We start from the raw sequence: 25,476 nt of genomic DNA, 5'->3' as shown, positions 1-25,476 counted from the left end.
TTTGTCTCTACTAAGCACTTTCTTTTACGGTAAGAAATTGGGCCGGACTCCACTATGCTGCTGCAGGTTAAGTGGCACACGTCTTTGTGAACTTTTCTCTTAGGCATGTACCATGTACCGCATGTAGATATTCTCACGGTATCATCCTTCATCGTCATCGAAAGTGATAATTAATTTTTCATACGGACCTAAGTGGTATCTACGTATGAAGCTAGTTAAAAGTAAAATACAAAGGTGCATATGACAGTAAAATCGATATTTTAGATTATATCGTTCTATCCATGAACATGAGTTACCGGGCTACGATCACGCAAGATCCCTATCGTGTGCACTGAAGAATATGATAAATTTTGTTTATGCATAATTGCATACAATAATAAAACACTAGTAGAACTCTGCATGATAGTGGTAACAATGGTTACCGCTATTGGTTTATAATGTACTTCAAAACTTAATAAAAAATCTTTTTAAATACCTAAATAGCAAATAAGCATAAGGCTGTTGATATATCCTTTGTTATTTGGATTTCCACGTGGATTTCAGGTACCGTATCGTTTTCAGCTGAGTGTATTGCAAAAAAAGACACCTACTTAATACCTTTTTAGAGAAGAAAATAATAGAAGAAACGAATTAGCAAAGTACACTTGTTAAATCGGGCATGATGTGTTTAAATATAAAATTGAGTAACAGCAATTGAAGAGTTAGATTCGTGAATTAAATCATATCGATAAAGTTACCTATTCTTATGCCGTGATACACATAGATGACGAATAGATTCTTTCAAATGATTATTTTATTCATATTTTTTACCAAATTTTTTATTCTTTCTGTATCTGCTATTTTTCCGTCTTATTCCATTTTAGTCCATTCTATTTCATCAATATAGTTTCCCCGTAAAAGATACACGTGTTAAACAACTATCTCCTCCAAGTTGTTTGTGTTTGTCGAGCGTAAAGCTAATCGCCCGGTAATTGGCACTAACCTACTTCCTGCCCCACCTTCTACGTCCTAAGGTCACGTGTATTAACTTTAGCTGGAAACGTCTTCATGACAATTTGTGAAGAAAATGGGTTAAATATTTGTATAGTTTATCCCTTTGTTCATAATTTTAATGGGCCGACCGACGTGGTTAAGAGATCACCATTCGGTTTTATAAACGGTGAACGTTCCGATGAACTACTTGAACTGGACTACTTTCCATTCTTGGAGGAATGGTAACGTAGGCAACGTTACCATTCCTCCAAGAATGGAAAGAATCTCCAAGATGGTGCGAGATGTGAAATGAACTTCTTTCTGAGCTATTCTCGGTGCACTATGACAAGGGCTCTTTAAAAAGGTACAAAAAAGGCTCTCATCATGCAGGCGATGCATTAGCGTCTACTCTGCAAGGTGTCAAGACGACACCTGGCAGCGGCACCTGGGCCGAGCCCGACGGGGTATCGCTCTAAGAGGACTCCGGTGGCCTTCCTTTGGAGATCACGGAGTCCTTTACGCAGCGCTGAGGACGGGCACCGGGGGGTTTTAATGCGGTAAGAATCCCACATAACCCTGTGTCGCCCCCACAGCACCGGGTACCTTTCGAGGGTTTCCCTCGAAAACAAAAAAAAGATTCAACTATAAAACATAACCATAATAGCGTAACGTGCAGAGAGTTCGATGCCCGGCCAGAAAAACCATGATGTATAAGCGATTTATAAATTTAATGATAATTGATATTTCTATTGTGGGTCTGGGTCTGGGTATTTTTCTTTGTGTGTCTCCATGGATTTCTTATTCAGGTAAGATAATATTTTCACTACTACTAAGATGTATAAGTGGAAGTGAAAATGTATAAGTGGCATCGTTACCTATCGTTTCATATGTTATTTTCATAACCAAAAACACAATAATATTCTCCAGTTCAGATTTGTTACAAATCACAAATTATTTAAATAATAATAAATAATTATTACACATTTTGTCACACAACACTTCCACGAATGTGACCTATATCAAAATTATAAAGATTTATCGTTTTGTATTTATCATGTCACGACGCTCGTGACTCATGTGAATGATACTTTCGTGCTGCATTTTATATTTTCGTTTTTACCTATGACGTCAATTGAAACTTTGTGTCTATTTATTACGAATGTGTTTATATCTGATGTTTTGATTTCTCACATTTTTTTATTATGTTTCTCTTCCATTTTTATATTCCAGAACAGAAACTGCCCTTGTGCATTATTTTTTACAAGAGTTTTCGTATATAGGGGGTGTAATAAACGAGCTTACGGCCAACCTGATGTTAAGTGGTTGCTTTCGCCCTATGGTATATTTGTAACTGACCTAAAATAAAACAGATGATCCACTTAATATCGATCACAAACGCGTTGCTATTAATAGCTACAGTTGGAATTACTCAAATTTCTTTGTTGCTTTACCCTTACTTAGTAACGTTACACTTACTTAGTTACGCCATTGTTAAAAAGCAGAAATAAATGTATCTGAAATATAGCAAACATAAACGAAATCCCCACCCATTTGCATTTTGCATGACTGATTGAAGACGATTATTGCGTTATGGGGTTGTTCTGTGAAAGGTAAAAGACGTGTCATTATCCATGTTCTATTTCTGCCTTGTGTGGATTCTGACGTCACTGTGAGTTGTGCCGAAGTAATAAATTGCTATTTTGATTTCATGGTTGATTAATGGTTTGGTGGCCTTGGCGACCGCCCAACGCCGGCTGACCTACTGGGCGGGCGCGTAGGTGAATAAGAAAGTCTTCTTGGTATTCGGTTCGCAAATACATTTATAAGGTATGACTATGCGTTCTTAAAAGTATCCGGTGAGGACGTTAAAGTGATGATTTGTATAGAAATACTTTATGCATACAGCCTTTAACATTTTTGGAAAATATTAGGAAATTTTGTTAACAAAGTATAGATTTTAATAATACACATGTCAATAATTTAAACAAATTTTCAGCTTTTATGGTACTTCAAAATTAAATATTTTTATTATAAAATTTTCAATTTTATATTGTTCTTATAAAACGACTTGATAGACTAAAAACTCCAATAATACATAATTACGATAGGTATAATATCAAAAACATATAATAAATATGTAGTTGAAAACATAATATGGTCTATGAATTTTATTTCTGTTGGAAAATCCTTTTAAAAATGTTTCTATTTTTATCATAACCATAAAATTTTTAACTTACCTTTTTGCTTTCGAAGTTTCCAAGAATTTCTTACGTAAGTAATGCGTGTATTTCTTGAAGTTAATTGTTCCGTTTATTTTAGCATTGCTAATTAGTAAAATACATGACGTCAATGTTTTAGCTGGGCTGTTAAACCTTCATTTTTAGTATACTGTATTTAAGGTTAAATAATCCCAGTTTTATGTTTTTTTTAATATATAGAAGCAGCAAACGAGCACGCAGTGAGCTAGATGGTAAGTGGCTACTGCCGCTCATATACTTCTGTATTCAACCCCAGATAAGATAAGAGTCCTACCTGAGGACAGCCACAGATGCGTTGCAACCCCTGAGGACTTTAGAACGTCTCGGATAAGTATGCCTCCTATGAGTTCTCAATAGTATCTAAACCTTACGAAAGGCGAAAATCTTTCAATCTTTGCTTACATTACCTATCCAACTTAGTAAACTATACATATGAACCTTTCTGATGATGCTGTGGAATAATACATGTCTAATTTTCCTTTATATGAATGTACCTATTGCTCGCAAATACAGACACTCGTAAATTTATAAATTTCTAAAATGTTTCTCGATTAAGAATATTTGAATTTATTCGAGACAGCCAAATTATGTTGCTGATTTATTAGAGTCGTCCGTTTTATTACTTATCAAGCAATTTACTTTTCGATAAAACCTAATCAGTGTGCCATTATTCTTAATTTATGAAATTGCTATTAAGAGCTTCGCTATTTGTGCCGAATATAACAAAAAATAACTTAATAGAAGATGAAGTCAGCAGTACATTTTGATTCTTTTTGTATGAATAAGCTATGTGATTCAAGTTGGGAGCTATTTATTGAAATAACTAATTTTCTTCGATATGTACATACAAATTCTTTGATACCTGGAACTATAATTATTTGCTATGTATCACTTAGCTAAAGGTTAATTAAACCGTGTGTTCTGTTTCAAGAAATTAATTAATTCAAAACCATAAAAAGAAACATACTATACCATGAAAACTGAATAACAATTGGACAGTAAAGAGCATCATGACCATTAAAACCATCCTTCCTTGAACCCTTAGAAATCCTTATTTTAAGGTAATAAGACTCAGTACCAGTTTACATGGAGTTCTTTATTGTTGGTCGGTTCTGATGTCATGGGGGTTGTTTGTATGGCGTTGTCATAGCAACGATATCTTGTATCTCGGAAGCTTCGCGTGGCGTTACAACTGTTTCGGTCACTCGGACGTTCACCCTCACTGATTTATTGGCTATATTCCGCGCCACGCTCATTATAAGTCTAATAAAAGCACGGTTAACTGATTTCTCGTGCATCTAACTTCGATAGTATACCTATTCTTTAATGGTTGTAGAGCTTTTGGTTCAAAGCTCTCGTAAACAAAGCCAAGGACGAGTTATGTTTGTTATAGACAAAATATAAAATAGACTCCTAATAATAATAATATCCTAATAATTAATAGACTCCTTTTTCTTTTTTTTTGTATTTGTTTTTTTCATTGTTTTTTAACACCACCACAACATTTCTTCATCAACAAGGGTTACTGGTGTTACTAGGTTTACAATAAAGTTTAAATAAATAAATAAATAATAAAATAATAAACGTAATTATTATTAAAATCACATGTTGTGGTAATGTGAAAATCGGTATAGGCGTTTGGGCTGTAAGGCGTACGAAGGAATAAGTAAAAAAACGTACTTACGCCCGAAAAGAATTACTCTCTACAGTCAAGTGAAAAGTTGTTGTACAAATCTCCATACGCGGGGAAAGAACCGCCCCGGATTCGTTGACCGCGTTTTCATTAGCTCGGACTATAGTTCAGTCCCTTACCATGAGTTTTTACGTTTTGACTAATACGACTGTTTTGGTATTTGTTTACGTATTGGCCCGTACAATTTCCAAGTTCTGACACAATCCGCTAGGGGCGCTGATTGGAATTTGTATGGGCAAATACGTAAACAAATACCAAAACAGTCATGTTTGTCAAAACGTAAAAACTCATGGTAAGGGTACTGTTGTCTTGATTAAGTGTTTGGTAATGACTACAATAATTCATCAAAGCTTTACTAATTATTTCTTGTATAATATAATATCAGAATGTGTGGGTACATCTAGTATTGGATTGCCTACTTGATTTAACCTACATAAATATATTATAACATTTATAACTCTTTAATTTTACCATTAACTTTTTGTGAAAGTCTAAAGTAACTAGCTATTATAATAGAACTGTCTATAGAGCTGGTTTATTATATAGGTGTAGTTCATTTTCATTTCGTGTATCGGGCATGTTGCCTATATAAAGGTAGAATTGGTTTGGCTCAATACCTGCTTAGAATTCAATTAGCTCAATAACTGCTTAGAAAGAATTGTGTGCGATTCCACAATCGCAAATATTTGTTAATTTCGGAGGCAGATGTTATAAAAACACATATTATGTTTTTATAACATCTGCCTCCGAAATATTGAATATGTTCAGTATTACTGACAGTATTGTTAGTATAATAATAGAATAATAATAAAAATCATATGACATCACACATGTACTACTGTTTAATGCTACTCGTATATCTTTGGAATTGTAAGTTCTGCTACTCGCCGCAAGATGTCTCTACGTATAGGTAAACGCCTAAGCATGTTTATATAAATATTTTTTTATTTATTTAGATTTTGATAACATTTAAGTATATAAGAACGATTGTAGGCATATTTATGAAAATAGTCCACCTGGTATTGTGATAACCGTACACCATAACTAACAAAAAAAAAATAACGTAACTTTTATAGGGTAAATAATAAATAAATAAAAAGTCAAACATAATGCTCAGATGATTCTTTATTTTCTTAAAGTTATAATGATAAGTAAATATTAATCACTAAAATACAATAAGAAAGTATTTGATATTACGTGTAACATTTTATTTTGTTTGAATATGTCTGATCGATTCGGCTATTTCTAAAGACTGGAAAGACTTACAAAGTTCTAAACATTACTTGAATCGGAGAGATTATAACAATATTAGAATATCTAATACGTTTTATACGTATTTTCTTACTAAACTGGGACTAGTTTTCATTTTCTACAATATTCAGTAATATAATAATTGAACAGATGTGGAAATTTTCTGTCTACATCAAAAACTTTCGCTACGAATAATGCAATTCAATACGGAATACTTCTAACGAAGTTCTAACACGATTATTTATGATGAAATAGCCATTGTTTTAGCAAATATAAGGTTCATATTAATGATATATAATTTCTTATCTCACAACTACAACGAATAGATGTATAATTCAAATGCAGCGGAGTTTACAGCAAATAACATTACCGTACAATAAATAAACACACACGAAATCACATTCAGATCAATAATATAATTATTACTTGCGTCAAAAATAATGAATTTGAAATAGACTTTGATGTTGGTAACAATAGGCTAAATGATTTTGCGATAGGATGTTTTGTTTAAAAAATGTACATCGTGAAATTTTACAGAATTTAAAACATAAGGTCAAATGGGGAAGAAAAGCTACATTTAATTCTACTTAATTTATCCGTTCAATGGACTTATGTTTCACTTTTCGGTAATAAGCATCAAAAGCTTACCCAGATTTTTCGAAAACTTTTAATGAACTATTTCAAATTCATTCTTTATTGACGCAACTTACATGTAATAATGATTTCGTCTTAAATGCGAGGACTAATATATTGGCACTGGAAACTTAACAGTTTCATTACATTTAACTTAACAATATACAGATTGGAACGTATAATTAGAATTAATACTTATTTTATTGTTATATAAATGAAATGCCAATATGAAGTACGACACATTTCTCATTAGTATTACTTTTAATAAATACACTTAAAGCAATGAGGGAATATTAAGGATTAATTTCTTATATATCAATTATTTAATCATTTAAAACTATATTTGTAAATAGTACAATATTGCTGAAACAGTAAAATCGGTATTAAAGTATGAGTAAATTATTTGGGATTTATTGATGGAATATTATTTATTATTGTAAAGTAACAAAAAATATTTATTTCCTGCAAATAAACTTACTGACTAGGTGTTTATAATCTTTATGTTATCACTGGCTGAATGAAATATTATAGCTACTATATTTTTGAACAATGTTTTTATAATGTGTTATTTATTTATAAAAAAAGAAAACATATTGGGAATAATACAATTGTGTTCAATATTAAGATACGCTAACCGTTAATACATTTTAAAAGATATTTGTTAATATTTATGTTGTATGACAATACTTGATTGTTAGCTAAATTAATTTTAAAATAATATAAAGAAATAAAATTAAAAATAACTTCTATTTTACTACTTTAAACATAAATGTAATGACAGCCTAAGACTTAGCACACACGATTTTTACTTAATAGTAAATGAATATATTGGTTTAAGGTTGCCATATTATACTCTAATTAATTGCTTGAATACTATCATTATGGCAAAACAGATATTTTAAAAGTATAGATATTTAAATTTCAATATGGTGCGGGTGGGTCGATGTGATAAAATTTAAGTGTTTACTTTATGAGAATTTAACACTTAAGAATATTCATAATACTAAGTTATTTTTTTAAATGTCACTATTCGTCTCGTTCTGACTGCTCTACAAGGAAAGAGAAAAACGCGAAAGCAAAGCAGAGAGAAATTGTCAAATATTAAGTAAATAGGAGAAAATTGAAAGAAGTGAAAAAAAAATATACCTATATATGCCAACAAATAATATTGGTATTGTACAATACTGAACATGAGAAAGAAGTGATAATTTTAAATAATAAATTGAATCATAAAATCTTTATCGGCGTTAAGTGTGGCATCTTTTTACAAAGTCGACTGCCACGTATACCCACGGAGAAAAAAGCAAAGTTCGCTTACTAAAGCACTAAAAGTATTTAGGAGTTCGAAGCGAGATAGGTTAGAAGTATGAGGAACTTATCGAATACTTAAATTTAGAATTCGAAAAACTAACTTTTCGAAAGTCGATCATGTTTCTTAATACGATCGATTTCGAAGTCGAGAACTTTTACGAAGTCGAAGCTTAGCCGGCACCGCGAGCCGGCCTGGGAAGAACGACTGGTAGGGATGGGGGCAGGAGCATATCGATTTCTTCGACGATGTTTTTCGGGTGAAGAGCGCTGATGTTGTTATCGACAGTGTACGTTCTCGCGTGGGTCTTCACTAGGTTGGTCATTTGTCCTTGGTCGTTGACCAACCAGTCGTCCCTGTTCTTCATCAGGCGGCGTCGTGCCAACTGCTTGTCCCGCAAGTGGCGGAGGCGGGACAGGTGGCCCTTAATCTGTTGTGGGCTGAGGCCAGTGCGTCCAGACTTGAGCAGATCGGCGTTGTACTGGTACGAACCTTCAGGGTTGCGACGGTTCCATTGGTAACTGGAAATTGAAAGAAGAACAAATAAGTTCGACGTTTTAAAGGTCTTGTACATAGCGGTATTTTGGCCTCCATTGGGTTTTATAATTTAAGAAGTCTTGTATAGACTGTAAGAGTGCAGATGTATTTGAAGCAAGCCTGCGAGGCAAGCTTTGACTATTGCCTGAATACTTCTCATTCATAAGAAAACAACTGTGACCAACAATGGTATGTAGCCATATTTGAACTGAAGCCATATTTGATAATAAATGGATCGCTGTCAGCGAGGACTACGTTGAAATTCCTTAAGTTAATTGAGTCTTGCAACACTCTTAGATTAGAATAACAGTAATGATATATTGTTTCACTGAAGAACATAAGACTGTACAATGTATCAATTAAAATGCTCAGTCACTAAAACCCATAAGTATAGTCAAAATAGGAGAGTTTACCCTGGGAATGGTCTCTTAAGCCGTCTCTGTGCGTTCGGTCGGGATCGTTTCTTCAACTCGTTGGGTCTTACTCTGTACGCCTTGCTTCGGTTCCGGTAATCCTTCGACAGTCGGAGGGGACTTGGTCTTAGGTCGTACGACTTTGGGTTTAGGACGGGGTTGTTGGTGACGTCATTGGTGCGAGGGTCGTCGACCTCCCTGCTGACACTCGGCACGTTTATTTCGTTGATCTTCCCCATTCGCTGGTACCGGCGCCGGAGTTCCGAGACCTTGGATTTGGGTGCTTTAAGAAGCTTGGTCTGGCAGATGAACTGGCGAGGTTCGAAGCAGCTGCGTGGTGACCATCTGTAAGTGAAAACAATATGTTGTAGCGTAACTGCTTTGGTGAGTTTGTAGTTTGTAGATTCGTGTCCAGCAGTTGGATGGAAATGGGTAGCCGATGATGATGCTGGTTTACTAGAGGTGTACTGGCTAAAAATAGAATTCCAAGAAATATAAATGGGTGTTTTACCTACGTGTTGTGTAACATGTATGCAGGATATGCCCTAATGAGTAATATACATTCTATGTGCTTACACTTGTTTCAAGCTTAAGTCATATCACGTCCACGAGTGTGTCAAATTTCAATAATGCGCGTTTGTCGGACACTCAACTATTATAAGTATATCATCGAAATGTTTAATATGGGCTGGTGAATATAACGATGTTTTATTCATATTCGTGTCAAGGTACCTATAGGTATTAACTTTTGAGTCTTAATTGGAGAGACCTCTTTTTAAAAGAAAGAGGGGTCTTGTAGGATGTACGAACACAATAAATCCGAATATACCGAAGGTGATGTATGTGTTTTGTGACCATACGTCCTGTTTGCAACGGGACTTTCCTGTTTTCAGCTACTCTGTCCCGGTGTCAAAAAGGACAACGTGGGGAGACAAATTTGTAGAGATAAATTTTAAAGATTATTCAACATTTACAATCCTTTTTTTCCTCGACTAATTTCTTTATAGAGGGTGGCAAATACCATTAATATTGATCGTGGCAAATACCATTAATATTGGAAAATTGCTTACATTGCAAAGTTGCCCGTTTTAATGTTAGGTAAAAATGGTCAGTATATGTATGAGTGACCATCTGTCGTTGAGAATGTGAATTAACGTGAAGGTTAAATGGTTTGACATTGAATTTACACGCACCATCATCGCCATTCATTTGAAAATGGCGACCGCGAAAACCAAATTAATAATGTGATTTAAATTGGATGAATCAATCGTCTTCATTGCCATTTCAATTTGTCCAATATCAAACGTTTACATTTCTATAATTTAAATTCCATCATTCCAAAGTAATATAATAAGTACCTAAATACGAACACTTTTATGACTTAAATTTGAAACCTTTATTTATTTTTCATTTAAATTTGTAACATTACACTACAGTACATGAATATGTATGTAAAAGTATAGGATCATGTACTCCAACAAAGTTTGACTGAAGATTATGTAACTTACTTAACTATTAGGTATAACACTTACTTAACATATAACTTTAAGTCTACACGAAGTCACGGTTGGCTAGTTTAATATTTCGTATATTAGGTAAATAAGTCAGAGGAAAGAATATCTTAATGGCCTTGAGTTACTTAGGCTACTACTATGTACTATACTAGTATATTTTATACAAGAGAACTTTCAGCAAAGCATTGCATGTGATAGAAAACATCGAAAAATTCAACAGATGTTTTGGGACAATCAAATCCAACTTAACCATTGCTTGATCGAATTTGATCCCGTAATGGTGTCGGTTAATGACAAACCACACAGCTTTGTCACAGCTGCGTCGAGGATTAGGGGAACAATGGTCAAATATTGTTTCGACATTCACCGCACGCCGTAAAGTTTTATGCGAGTTTCGTGGTATCGATTTTTGCTTAACAATCGCTTATGGCGACGGGCATCAGTCATTTTAATGCTCATGATTGTTTTAATTCATGAGCGTTAGCGTTTTGTGGACCTTAAAGTGAAGGTTGTTAATATTTCTGAGTAACAATCGAAATGCTTAAAATAAGAGTGTAATAAATAAAAAAGAATAGTTCATTTTGTGAAAATGGAAAAACAAGTTTATAAAGAGAATAAAAGAGAAAATATTTCTATAGTGATATTTTGAGGATAGCAGTTGACGTGGCATACGTCTTGCTCTACATAGAGGGACAAGTCCTTAAGCTTTCGATTAGTTACTTATTTAATAAATATCGTAATATTGTTAAAAAAAAACAGTTTTTTCGATTTTTTGCAATTTTTGTTCTAGATTTACGATTCTGTTTTTTGTACTAAAACACAAGTATCTTTTATTTAAATAATCGCTAAATCGCCACAGTTTATGACTTAAGTGAACCTTTTGTGTCGGTTTACGTATCGAATGCCTGACTTTAGGGTCGCCGGAGCAGGCGTGTCACATTGCGGCCCCCACTGGCCTTGATCCCCCCTGCGACTGCATTTGTCACGAAACGGACATTTGCAATCTTAACGGAAATAACATCCATAAATACTGGAAATGTCGTGAGTATATTACTCATAATGTTATTTATTTGATAGTAAGAAATAAAGAAACAAAAAAAGGAAGGAAGAAAGGAAGTCGTTATTAGGAAATTAATAAACATAACGAAATATTATAGAAATACTACAAAAGCTGAATACATAAACATAACATAAATTCATATAAAAACGTTTCTAAATAAAAGCTTTTGTTTTTTTCGTATTCTTCACAAAAAAAAATCATTAGCTTATAGGGGTGAATGAAAAATAACTAAAATTTAAAATGACATTACTATTACAAAATTATTGTCATCCAAGGCGTGACTGCAAAATTTCACCTCTTTTAATTAAGATGCAAGATTTGAACCTGCCACACAAACAAATCAGTTCGTTAAGGCAAATTCAATAGAAGCTTTTGAAATGAAACAATGTTCATGAAGCTGGAAAAGTCTCCTCTCAACTTCATGGTCTGCTTCGTTGGTATTCTATATTTGTGTTCATATTGTTGTTGTCGCAAAAAAGGCGTGTCCGTGGTTCCTTCGCTATCGAATACCGGGAGGTTCTACTATGCATTAGTATCCGGTTTTAGATCTATGTCATGTCCATAGGAGACGGTGACTGCTTTCCATCAAACAGCCCGTCTGGCGGCTTGTTGAAGACGTTAGGTATACAACAAAAATTCAACAATAGTTCTTTACCTGTAGAGTAACTCCGGCATCATCGCGATGCAGTGCCACTCCAGCTCCTTCGGCGTCATCTTCTTCATCTTGGAGAAGGACTGGTACCGCATCGGCTGGAGCTCGCCTCCCCACTTCCACGCTTGCGCGCTTATGTCATATATACCACCAATCCAGCGGCTGGACTTTTCTGAAATTGTTTAAATACTTCGATTTTATTGCCATTTAAAAATCTACAGTCTTTATTAGGAGTATACTGAGCTCAGTTGGAATTCAATCCTTTTTCTTTTTTAAATTAATCTTTAAAGTTTTAACTTAGTTGGTGTCTAAATACGACTGCTAAAATCAACCAACTACCTTCATCCATCGGGCTTTGAGTTCCATCTATTGTTGGACATAAACTCCAAAAAAAAGGATGTGTTCAGTTGATTTGATTGAGTATATTGGTGATTTATCAAGTTATTTTTAGGTAGAAGGTGGTAGAACCCTTTGTGGTTTAATTCCGGCGGCACCACCGCCACACCTATTTCTGCCTCATAACAGCAGTGTTAGGCGCTGCTGTGTTCCGTTTTGAAGGGTGTGGTAAGGGAGACATACTTTTCCGAGGCGTTCCACCTCAGGTAGGAGTGTCTAATCCTATCTGGGATTGATTACAGATGTCCACGGGCGGCAGTAGTCATTTACCATCAGGTGGACAGCATGCTCGTCTGCTACTCCTATATTATAAAAAAAAGGTTGTTCAGTATTTGTATATTAAGTACTGACCTATATCAGGATTGTTGAGGTACTTGCGAAGATGTCTGTCCTCCCAACGAGCCGGTACTGATAGGTTACTGTCTTTATCCTGAAACAAAGAGGAAACCATTTTAGGGATTTAACTAGAGTTAGAATTTAACGATATTGTATAAGTAAAAATGTGTTATCATGGGCTTGGATAGTATTTGTCTACCATACGAGCTTAAGGATACATCAGATAATTGTCTGGAAGAGAAGCTTCTTTCCTCTCTTTTTTTCTTTGTAAAGGAGAGGTACTAGTGTTTCTGAACAACTAAATAATATATGTTTAAGTGAAAACATATAAATACCATATTAAAACGAGATAAAAATCCTATTTCGTTTGCGAAAATCCACACATAGCGTGACAGTCTTACAGAGGAATGTTCATACAAAATTTTAATGCAAGACTGTTTTTACCAGATTTTTGGGGTAATAACCGCCAAATTACTTTGGCCATAAATATTCCTAAATTTACAGACGCCGTTTAAACCGCCTTGACATGTCAAAATGTTTGAACGCTGTAACTGATGTAATGGCACCACGGTCCACGGCCTACTTTTCGCAAATGTTTTGAGCTGACTAACGAAAATAAAATATTTTTACATACTACAGCACTTGTTGGATTTTTAGGTAACGAGACGATGACTAACATTTAGTGTTGCCATGTTGTGGATATATGTAAGATTTATTAATAAAAGGAGATTATAAGATTGCAGTTTCAGTTTATGTTTATTGCAAAATTGCATAACCTTGAAAGACCAAAATAAAAAAAAACTTAGCCTAAATAAACAAAAGACCTAAATAAATAAAAATGTGTTAATTATTTATTTTGGTAAATTCTGATTAAGACTTATACGATAATTTAAAGCTATAAAACCGCTATTTACATATAATTATGTAACTTTAATTAAAAAACGAAAAGATTAAATATAGAATAGATAATTTGATTAATTTTGATTTTTCTATTTATACATTTTATTATTTCTAATTCTAATAGTTTTAAATTATCATTTATATATTCGTCGTCGAAAGTCAATCAAATCAAAAAGAAAATCAGCAGAGCTCGTTTTAGTTGTAATAACAGCTTGAAAAAATATTTTGTTTATGTGCACGTCCTAGACAAATCGTGAAGTGCACTTTAACAACTTGTAGCGTCGTTCACCAAAAGTGTACATTGTTCCTAAAACAGTTCTCAAGGCACTGAAATAGCAACTTCATTGAGTCATCAAATACAAAGTTGACACTTCAGTCAACTTTTGTTGTTGTTGTTGTTTTGTTGTGAAACATGTTTACGATCTATATATTTTCAAATGTCAGGGTTTTTGTCTTTGTATTCGTGTGTTATTTTGTTTAGGTCTTTCTAACTAACTTTAAGGAACATGAAATGCAAATTTTATTTATAAATAGGGCTGGGCAGACGTTGCTCGGTCTCACAAAATAATGGCTACATCTATCAGGTCAATAAGTATTCTTTCATTGAAATTGGCTGAGAGATTTCGGAAATGACGAAATGAAGACTATAGAAACATACCAACACGTGTTTATAGGTAATACATTGTTAAGATTAGATAAGAATTCCTTTTGCACTTCTTTTCAGTGGAACCAAACCCTGTGCCCTTTTACGCAGTTTACGCCGGACGGACGTACGTAGTTTACGGACGGCAAAATTGATGAATCAATTACAGTCTATATAAAGTCTATATACAGTCTGTATAAAGGTGGTAGAACCCTTTGTGGTTCGACTCCGGTGGCACCACCGCCACACCTATTTCTGCCTTATAACAGCAGTGTTAAGCGCTGCTGTGTTCCGTTTTGAAGGGTGTGGTAAGGGAGACATACTTTTCCGAGGAGTTCCAGCTTAGTCGTCAGGGGTAGCGGCGTATCTGTGGCCGACCGCAGGTAGGAATATCTAATCCTATCTGGGGTTGATCACAGTCTAATCTCAATTTCTATCATCATCCTATAAGTAAATAGGCGAAGACAAAACAATTTAGAACATTGTTCTATTTTGAATTTCGACTTCGTTTGTTGAATTTCGACCATGAGCCGAAAATTAGTAGGTAATGCTAAATCTGAGAAATGCTTAATAGAATTGTTGTCGTGGCGCTATTCGACTCGATACGCAGTGATGCGCCCTCATCGTAACATCATTAAGCATCATTGTCTAACATCTATTCATTGATGATTGTCCGCAATGCTGATGTCATACGCTGTCATTATAAATTGTCCTATTTCGTCTAACTATCGAATTGATATGCAATTTCTAAAGCGCCGCCTGTCTCCAGTCTAAACTGTGAAATATATTTATTGCAACTTATTAAATAGTAGGTATTCTAAATGAAATATAATCATAATATTTTATTCGAAGTAGGTAAGGGTACTGAGGATTTCTATAGTAATTATAGAAATATTTAAAAAATAGTTTTTTCCTAAAAACTAATGTTTATTTTTGTTTTCCATAAACTTTATCTGTATTCGATTCGATTTCATTGATATATAATAATTTGATAGTAAAAGATACCTATCACAATATTTGTAAACATGTTGAAATAATCAATCACAGTAGCAAGTATGATAGTAGTGATTCAAGTAGGTAAACATTAGGAATGAGTATTCTTCACGCATGTTATGCCGCGTTTGCACGTTTGCCAAATCTTAACAAACCGTTACGAATTTAAACGTGCGGAGAGAGCATTTGATTTGGTTTGTTTAGATTTGCAAACGGTGGTAGATAATCCAGTAGAGCGACGAGCGTCGGTAATTTATCAAAAGGGAATGCGCCGCAAGCGCTAGCGAAGCGTCTACACGTATGAGCGTCTATAGTTTGCGGCAAGTGTCAAGCGTATGAATGTAGCATTAAAGCTTTCGTTGTAAAATAAGATTTGTCGACGCAATTCGAGGAACAATATCTGTGTCGGTGACATCAATAACATCACTATAATCTTATGTCTCGTAATCTAGAACTAGATCAAATTAAAACGACCGACATGTCCGGCCGTCGTATACATTTAGTGTGGTTTATAAGTGTCAAATATTTGTCCTATATACGAAACTGCAACCTAGGAATTTTCATTAATAATACAATAACACAACAGACAAGTAAATTAAACAACAAGTCTGCGAGGCTAACGAGCCTTCATCAATTCTTACAAATTTACGATCAGATGAGATTAAGGCCCAACTTAGCATATTCTGAATATAATGCACGCAATGATGTGTCTTCGATTCAAGTACAAAATATATTGCGACACACATATATAAGATTGGAGCTATACTCGATTACTTTGTTTAACTTTCGAATTCTTAAGATTTTTCCGACAATAATCCCGTCGAGTGTTAGCTGATGATGTCATAAACCTCACATAATTTTATTATCCATAAAACATATACAACTGCGCTATAAACCCAGTTAAGCGTGATGCATGTTAAACATCTTTAGTATATGAATCATGATAATTCTATTGTTAGGTGTGACGGTCGAGATTATTCCGAGCATTTGAACAGAGCTGATAAAATAATGATAAAAATTAAATGCATTGCAAAAAGTTTATATTAAATCAAGTAAAATGTGATGTTTTCAGTGCATGTGCAGATAGTGTAATGGTTGAATTCACTTTCGACTTTTATATTTTTTTATTGACTGTAACAAAATGGAAGATATAAAATGCATTGCATCTTGAAAGCTCGTAAATATTTAAATTTATAGCCTTTTAAAACTAAATTGTGGTCGATTTCAAAATGCAACGGATTGGTCAACCTTTACGTGTCTAGTCTATGAAAAAATGAATTATTATTTGTCTATGAACGGGAAATACAAATAATTATTTATCTTTTGATATTGAAACGATGGAGACTATTATTGTACGTTATCTGCTATATAATGTAAAAAGGAAAACAAAATACTTTTTCTCTTAAATACTTGTGAATTAAATTAGAATTTTATCAACATAAATCGATTCAATAATCGATACGTGGCAATTTCGAGATCATAAAACAAATCTGTCAAATAGAAAGTGTGATATAGTTGTCATATACTGATATAAGAAAGAGATAGAAGTACTGATAGTGCTTCCGTTACGTTATCAAGCGTCACCATGACACCATAACGTTGCCCTAAAAATCTAATTATTCTCGATTGGATTCTTAGAAATGTGTAATAGAGTTCAAGTGTATGTAGTGTATTTAGTTTGTTGGAAGTCGGTAGTAAAATGTCGTACGTCACTTTAATGTACTTTATTACTTTCAGTAGTTGAAATTTTGTAACCAGTAAGTATTAGTAATTGTAGTAGTTAAACAGTGTAACTACTTGTTACAATCTCAACATAATCGACGTCAGTATAATAACGTCTTTGTCATGGATTGTCACACATCTATACTAATATTATAAAGAGGAAAAGTTTGTTTGTTTGATTATTTGATTGTAATTAATAGGCACAAAAATACTGGACCGATTTTAAAAATTCTTTCACCTTTCTAAAGCTACATTATCCACGAGTAACATAGGCTATATTTTATATGAAATATATTTGATAAATAGATTTTGAGGCGGTACAAAGTTTTCCGGGTAAGCTAGTCATACATATAGGATACATGTACAATGTTAATATTCATAACCCTCATCCTACTGTTTCCTCCGTATTTCTTGTTGACTGAAATCTGTCCTTCAAATATTTGTGAAGTAAGCCTTCTTTAGCGACGTTGTGCACTTTTTGTGATGGGTAAAAAATGTTAAACTCGCGTCAGGACACCTGATCGAAAATTCGTAAGACGGCAAAGTAAACTGCAAATGTCAAGATGTCATTTGGTGTCAGCATAGAAAAATATGTCAATGGGTGTCAGTTTAATTTTTTATTTATTATAATTTATTATTCAGATTAGTTTCGATAGTTTTCACTTGTGCCGACATTCCCAGAGTGCAACTACGAGTAGTTGATTTTTTTAATAATTTCCAAACAATGTATGATCATAATAATTTCTTTCTTGAACTATACTGGCACTACATTACATTTATTAAAAAAGGAATGAGTATTATAATATAAAATGGTTTTGATTTAAAAACTCGTAACATATTAACGTAAAATTTCTTTTAATGTAACTTTTTCAAATAAAAGTGGCCTTAACCGACTGACTTTTTTCCTTTTCCACGTTTGTTTAATTAAAAAAAGAAACATACGTAGAAAGCCACTGATGTAGGTTTTCTAAAGAATAAAACTTCAATCAAGACTAATGAAAACCACAGTTAAACAGCGCTATGCTTTTAAAAATATCTTAGCCCACCATTACTGGGAATAATATAAAAATGAAAAGAAAATCTGTAATGGTAAATGTAACGTTATATATTAGAGTTCCATCTACGTATCTATAAAGAGTAATTTTATGTACTCAATTATAAAATAACAGCACAAACTCATTCCTCTACATGTGTGTTGAAATACCCTAAAATAATGTTCATTCATTTCATTGATTTCACACACACTTCACGTTATAAATATTATTATATCTATGTATTGTTTAAACAAAACTTTCCATATCATTCATGTTTCCGTATTTATCTGTATACAATAGAATAAGAAAAGAATCTGGCATCAAAGTCAAGGTTAGCAAAACAACTATACTGACCGCATTCTCCACACGCTAGTCCAAATAACGAATTCTTCGGCCGGTCGGCGTAGCAACACTAGCTACACCAAAGATTATGCAACGTAGAGAGGCAAGATGTTTTTTTTATAAAATATAGGACAATAACTACATAGAGGGAAAAGGGAAAAACATATATATAAAAGGGAAAAGGGACTGCGAAACATAGGGTTAAAGATAAACAAATTGACGTATGACGGAATTACGGATACAGGTCGCATGTTTGAGCAAGAAAATTATATGATAGAGTAATCGAGAAGTAAAGTAAAGCAGGACAGGAAAATATAAAAAATGAGTGGGCAAGAAATTGAGAGAAATTTCAATTAGTCTTTGCGTGTCGGTGCTTTTAATCAGTCAATGTGATGATTTAATATACTTGTCTGTTTTAATTAGACAAGAACCAGTACAGGAACTACTAATTTGTAGCGGAAATTGTATTAAATTTATTTAAGTAAGCAAGTTATGATGAATATAATTTATAGCAGACTACTAGGATAAAAATCATAATGCCTACTGTGTATTCTATCTGAAAAACTTTATTTCGACGTTAGTAATAGCAGTAAATTAAACACTCACTCTAACACCTGTTAGAAACCACAAGACAACGGTTATTTTCATACAACAGACACCAGGTAGGAGAGCACATACCATGTGGTCTCGTAAACATTGCTGTGGACGTATTCTGAGAAATGTGAAGGAAGGCATTAGCTTCACCCAGAAATTTCTTTATTCATACTTATATTTGAAATCAAGTCATTTTAACTAAATGTCATGTTTAACTAAAACTAGTCCATTATTTCAAATTACCGATACAGATTGATATCTGTTCCAATTTTATATTGGCGGTGGTGATCCACCGCCAATATAAAATTGATTGATTATAGAAAAATAAAAGAGAGAAAAATGTGTTTACAGGCGACATATTCCACTATTTTTAAAAAGGAAGGCATGAGTGAAATTAATATCTTGCAAGGGGTCCTACGGAGAAGCACGACCTTAAGACGACGGTAAGACCTTGGTCTGGGACAAAAATAGAAGGAAAGAATTCAGAAAATCGGTGCACGGCACACTTGCACTTCGGAAGCAATATATTACCTCCTGCAATGCTTTGTTACGCAATGTTCCAGAAATTAGTCGATCGATATTTAACTAAGAATCGACATGTTTTATATCAGTACCGGACGTGCCGTGCGCTAAATTCTACTTTTAAAAAAATCGTAATGACTGCACACTTAGAGCTAATGTATAAAAGTGCGAAAAAATAATAAACACTATTGTCCAATTAGAAGGCAGGAAGACGAGAGTTAAAAGTGTAAGTATTTCAAGTAAGAATTATGAAGAACTCATAGGAATCGATAAAATAAGAGCCGTTTTTAAGATTTTTTGCCCCGTTAAAACAAGTGATCGGTTTTACTACATGTTCATTCGGAAAAACGGTTAGATTGGGATTACCACCAACCACATGGCGTACTACAATTGTAAAGATGTAATTAATATTTATAGGTATAACTAGAATAGCCTGTGAGTCGAACTCTAAAGTCATATTCAAATGAATTCGTTATATTATTTTAAATTATTAGATCATACGCATATATACCTACTATAAATCGAAAATATGGGTACTGAAAAATGAATTGAGAAAAGAAAATTCACAGAAAAATAAATATTACTTTAGATTTCGCGGAAGTCATTCTTAAACAAGCAATTTATTTCGCTTTTTATGAACTGTAGAGAGCTGTAATTTGCGCAAACTATTTATATGTGACATGTTTTGTGATTTGTGAATAACTTATGTGGTGTATTTAATTAAACGATTCAAACTGAATTGTACGAACTATTGAGTGTATCTGAGTATATTACATATTTGTTATGAATTTTAACTACTTGTCCATCATTTTAGACGTTTAACAATACAATTTATTAAAAAGTAAGTAAATAGTAATTTAGTTACAGAGTTTTCTACATCTTAAGTCACGCGACAATATAATTTTTACAGGATCTTTTTGTATAAGACTAGCATAGATTATTCAAGAGAATTATATATTATAGAGAAATATTTGGATATTATGTATAGAAAAAGAACGTACAAAAGATGAAGGACAATAATAAGCACGGACAACATCAGGTACACGTAAATACATAAAAAACTCCATAAAGAAAATAATGCGCCAAGTAAGAGCCGAACTCGCACATGGAGGCTTTCGTACCACCAAATGTTCATTATTTTTTACGTATTTTTATTCATTTTATTATTTTCAACAATACTTAGTTATATGACACAATATTAGATGGCGTTGGGGTGATGATGAATGATACGTAAACAACGTATAATAAAATTAAAATAACTATATTGAAATACGTTTTAAGGTTTTTTTTTGTATTTATTATAATACCAGTTATAGTAGTAAACGGATTATAAAAATTTCGTCTTCCTAGTACGGTTTAGCAGTTAGATCGAAAAATGCCGAAAAAATCCGGTTTGTTGTATGGAGAACCCCCCTTTAATATTCAACTTTATTTTATTTTTAGTATTTGTTGTTATATCAGCCACCGTTATGAATCCTCTGTAAAAATGTCATGTGTCTATCTATTACGGTTCCGGAGATATAGCCCTGTGACAGAAGGACAGACGGACAGACAGCAAACTCTTAGTAATAGGGATCCGTTTTTACCCTTTGGGTACGGAACCCTAAAAATGAACCGGGACAAATTGTCTAGGTGTTACATAAAACTCTCATCCAGCTCTCATAGTAATTTCCAATTTCACACTTATACACTTTCACAGACTATGCGTGCGAAGATCGTATGAACATAGCCATTCTTTCTTATATATGCTTTTGCTCATGACTTTACCTTATAGGGGTACGTTTATATGTTTTAACTTTTATAATATTTTTTAATATGTTTTTTATATGTTTTTATCAATTATATTTCTTAGTGATAACTTAGGGTGCTGTATATAAAGTTATAATAATCTTTTTTGGCGTCCGCACCATAGATTCTTCTACGTGATTTTTAACATTACATACTAAGATTAATTAAAAAAGTTAAGCAATTTGGAAAATTAGCATAAGTTAATTTCCATTGATTTCTCTGATATAAATCAGGGACAGCAAAACCGATACGGTTTTTATATAATTTTGAAAATATCGTGCAATTAAGCTTAGGAACACACGCCTAAGAAAAAGGTTATCTTGACATCACAGACAGACGACGTTATTGCTTAGAACATTGTTACATCAATTGGCTGAACAAAATCGACTTGTTGGAAATTGCTTTCTACGTGGGGACGGCTGAAATGGGGCATGCAATCCTATTTGACGTGGTCACGATCGAAATGCATTATTGCGTTTGAGTACTACACTATTCTCCTATGTCTCTTTGTCTTCTAAGGGGTGTTATCTAGGCGTATAGTACATAAGTGACCAAATGGAATATCATGTGATTCGCCTGTATGTGGGCCAGGACGACAGTATATATTAAGAAAAGATTTTAAGCTAGTGTGACCAACCTTGGTTTAAAACATCTTTGAAAGTATTATTGAGGTATATACGTTTCATCATAATGTCTCCTACGCCGTTTAAGCAAACGATACTTAAATTATAATACGCATGTCACTTAAAATACAGGACAAGCGTATAACCTCACATTTTGAAGTCGGTTAAAACACATGAATTATTTACGCTTCAATGATATTTAATATATATGTTAAAGTAGTGGTATTTTGGGTATCTGGAACTGCATTAGATACTTATCAAATTTTCACCAGTTGCTCGAAATTCGGCCTTACAACAGAAGTGTTAAGCGCTGCTGTATTCCGGCTTGAACGGTGTGGTAAGGGTTTTCCGAGGTATTCCAGTTTTTTTTTTTTTTTTTTTCCGCTTTGAAGAAGCGGATTTTTAGAAGATGCGAACTGTTTTGAGGCCCTCGCTTAGTTATACGGGCGGCTTCAAACAGGGTTTTATGTAAAGTTAATGTTTCGCTATAAAATGATTTTTTTTTTTTTTTTTTTTTAATTATAATAGAATAAAAGAAATAAAATAGAAATTAAATGTGACAAATAAAATGATTATACTCTAATGATTTAATTATAAATCAGGTATCATTCAGTTTCTTCAATTAATTTACAATATTATTTACGTGATTTAAAAACGATTTCATGCACGAATCCTTGGTCATGAGATCAGAAAGACTGTATGGATTAATATTAATGTTGTTGCAGGTGAATTCGTGCTCTAGACGTGTATTTGCGAAGACTGGGCAATGCCTAAGTAGATGTTCAATGGTTTGGACTGAATCTCCATCGCAGGGACATTTATCGCTACTGGATATTTTAAAACGGTTTAGATAGTGGAGATGATAGCCGTGACCAGTTAACACTTGTGTGAGTTGAAAGGTTAGGTTTGTAGATTTATGGAGGTTTCTAATAAGATTTATGCTAGGGCACCAAAGTCGCGTATGTGCTCCTTTGGTTTCAGCCTGATATCTATTGTTAATAATTTGGTCGGTTTCTAATTTCCGATGGTATTTCATGTAACTGATGGGAAAGTTGCTGAAGTTGGGTGACGAGTGCAGACTGGCCGCTGCTTTTGCAGCTTGGTCAGCCGCCTCGTTTCCTGCGAGTCCGATATGTGATTTGATCCACATGAACCGAATTGAACCAACGAATTGAATTTTGTGTATATGTTTGTGAATTTGTACGGTCATTGCGTTGGTAGAGTTCCGATTCTGTAACTCCATAAGAGCAGACATGGAATCGGAAAGGATGGTAACGCTTGTTATTTCTTTCGTAACGCAATGCTCGCAGGCTCTCTGTATTGCAAGCATTTCTGCTTGAAATACAGAGCAGCTACCGTGGAGTTTAAGTTTCTTTGTTTCGATTTTGCCATTCGGATAATAGACAACAAAAGCGGCTCCGACTAAGCCGTCGTATTTGCTGCCGTCTGTGTATATTCTGGTCATGTCCGGTAATGTCTTTTCGTTAATCTCATCCTCTGTGCAAACGGTGTCAAAGGAAATGCTAATCCTTTTCGAAGGATGTAAGAGTTCGGAGGGGTTGGCTGGACGATCACACGTGATGTCTCCTGGTAGAAATTTAGTAAATCCTGATCTTTTGGTTGTTTGAATTTCAGCTATTTCTGTAATTTTAACATCGAGAGGGACGAAGTCGGCCAGGGCAATGGCAGCAGCAGCAGAGACCGTTTTAAAACCCCTAATTGCCTTTATAGCGAAAGCTCTTTGAAGTGATTTTAAGTTATTAGTTACTATTTTATATTTGGTTGCGGAACTCCAAATTTCCGCAGCATATGTGATGGTGGGTTCGATTACGTTATTGTAGATGATAGCTATGTTCTCTGATTGTACTCCCCAAGTAGGTCGCACAAACAGACTTAGTTTTTGATAGGTTTTTTGAAGGTATTCCAGTTTAGTCCTCAGGATTTAGCGGCGCATCTGTGGCCGACCTCAGATTACAGATATCCGTGGGCGGCGGAAGCCAATTACCATCAGGTGGACGGCATGCTCGTCTGTTACTCCTATATTATCGGGTTTATTATCTCCTATGTTATCCTATAAATCGGGTTAGTACTTGCGACCTTGTGAATTCAGAAGTTACGAAATTAATGTAGGCGTTTGTAAACCTATTTGTGTTTAAAATCACAGTATATAATGAGAGGTGCTTGGTTCATATCCGTCTGGTTTACAATTGCGAGCCAAACTCATTGTGGACAAGCCAAAAACAATTCAATAACTATACGAGTGTTTGCCATTTTGTTGCAAAATGGTCCAACCTTGGCCCAAATAATGCGAAAGCCATTTTCGGCCACATTTAGCATTTACGAGATCATTATTTCCTCAAACCTTGCCACCGACTCATTCCACTGTTGGATATGAATCTCCTCTATGCGTTAGAGAAATTTAGGTCATAGTCTACCACGCAGGCCAGGTGTGGATGTTTTATTTTTTATTTTTTTTACGAGCATGCAGTCTACCTGATGGTAAGCGGCTACTGCCGCCCATGGCCATCTGTAATCAACCCCAGATAGGATTAGATATTCCTACCTGAGGTCGGCCACAGATGCGCCACTACCCCTGAGGACTAAGCTGGAACGCCTCGGAAAAGTCTGTCTCCCTTACCACACCCTTCAAACCGGAACACAGCAGCGTCTAACACTGTCGTTATTAGGTAGAAATAGGTGTGGCGGTGGTGCCGCCGGAATCGAACCACAAAGGGTCTACCACCTTCCAATACATAGATAGATAGATAGGATTGATACATTTCGTACACCTTTGAGATATTTTTAAAGAATTCGCACACGTTGTAGGTTCCCTGACGATGTTTTAAGTACCTTTACCATTATTACAAGTGAGAATTAATTTCTTATACGCAAAAAAATATATATCTACAATACGTGCCTGGAATTAAGACTTCGGGAATGGAAGCCTAGTGGTTCTTAATCCAGTAGGATTAAGAACCACTAGGCTTCCATTGCATTCTTTTAACCTACATCGTTATTATAACCATCCAGATGGATTTTAGATTTGTTTTTTTATTTTATCGCAGACATTAAACAAAATATAAAAATTGTAGGTTGATAGGCGAAGTGGGCGAGTGTCGGCATTAATATTTAATGGAGGCATAAAATCGAAAGTGTAATCTGAACTTTTCAATAGTTTCATCCTACAACTTAGTGAAAACAACGATTTACATAATTCGTTGAATTGGGCAATATTTATGTTTGTAGGTGGTTAACATAATCACGTTTATCTGTAACTGTGGTATCTTAACT

General features: G+C 34.2%; 1 protein-coding gene across 2 annotated transcripts in view; it reads right to left on the bottom strand.

Moving 5' to 3' along the window:
• Nucleotides 1–6,030: 6,030 nt before the first annotated feature.
• LOC140750670 (uncharacterized) overlaps nt 6,031–25,476 on the bottom strand; it is a 198,409-nt gene continuing 178,963 nt past the window's right edge. For both annotated transcript variants that reach the window (XM_073084357.1, XM_073084358.1), the window contains 4 exons: nt 13,040–13,118; nt 12,296–12,464; nt 9,067–9,411; nt 6,031–8,637 (listed from right to left, as the gene is read on the bottom strand). In XM_073084357.1, the coding sequence (XP_072940458.1) occupies nt 8,289–8,637; nt 9,067–9,411; nt 12,296–12,464; nt 13,040–13,118 (942 nt within the window). In that variant the 3' untranslated portion in view covers nt 6,031–8,288. The remainder of the gene's footprint in view (nt 8,638–9,066; nt 9,412–12,295; nt 12,465–13,039; nt 13,119–25,476) is intronic.

Source organism: Epargyreus clarus, unplaced genomic scaffold (assembly GCF_041222505.1).
Source record: "Epargyreus clarus isolate Ecla_fem2 unplaced genomic scaffold, WU_Ecla_fem_2.2 ptg000021l, whole genome shotgun sequence".
NCBI classification, from domain to species: domain Eukaryota; kingdom Metazoa; phylum Arthropoda; class Insecta; order Lepidoptera; family Hesperiidae; genus Epargyreus; species Epargyreus clarus.
Note: the sequence above shows the minus strand (reverse complement) of the source record. Positions and strands in the feature narration are given on the sequence as shown.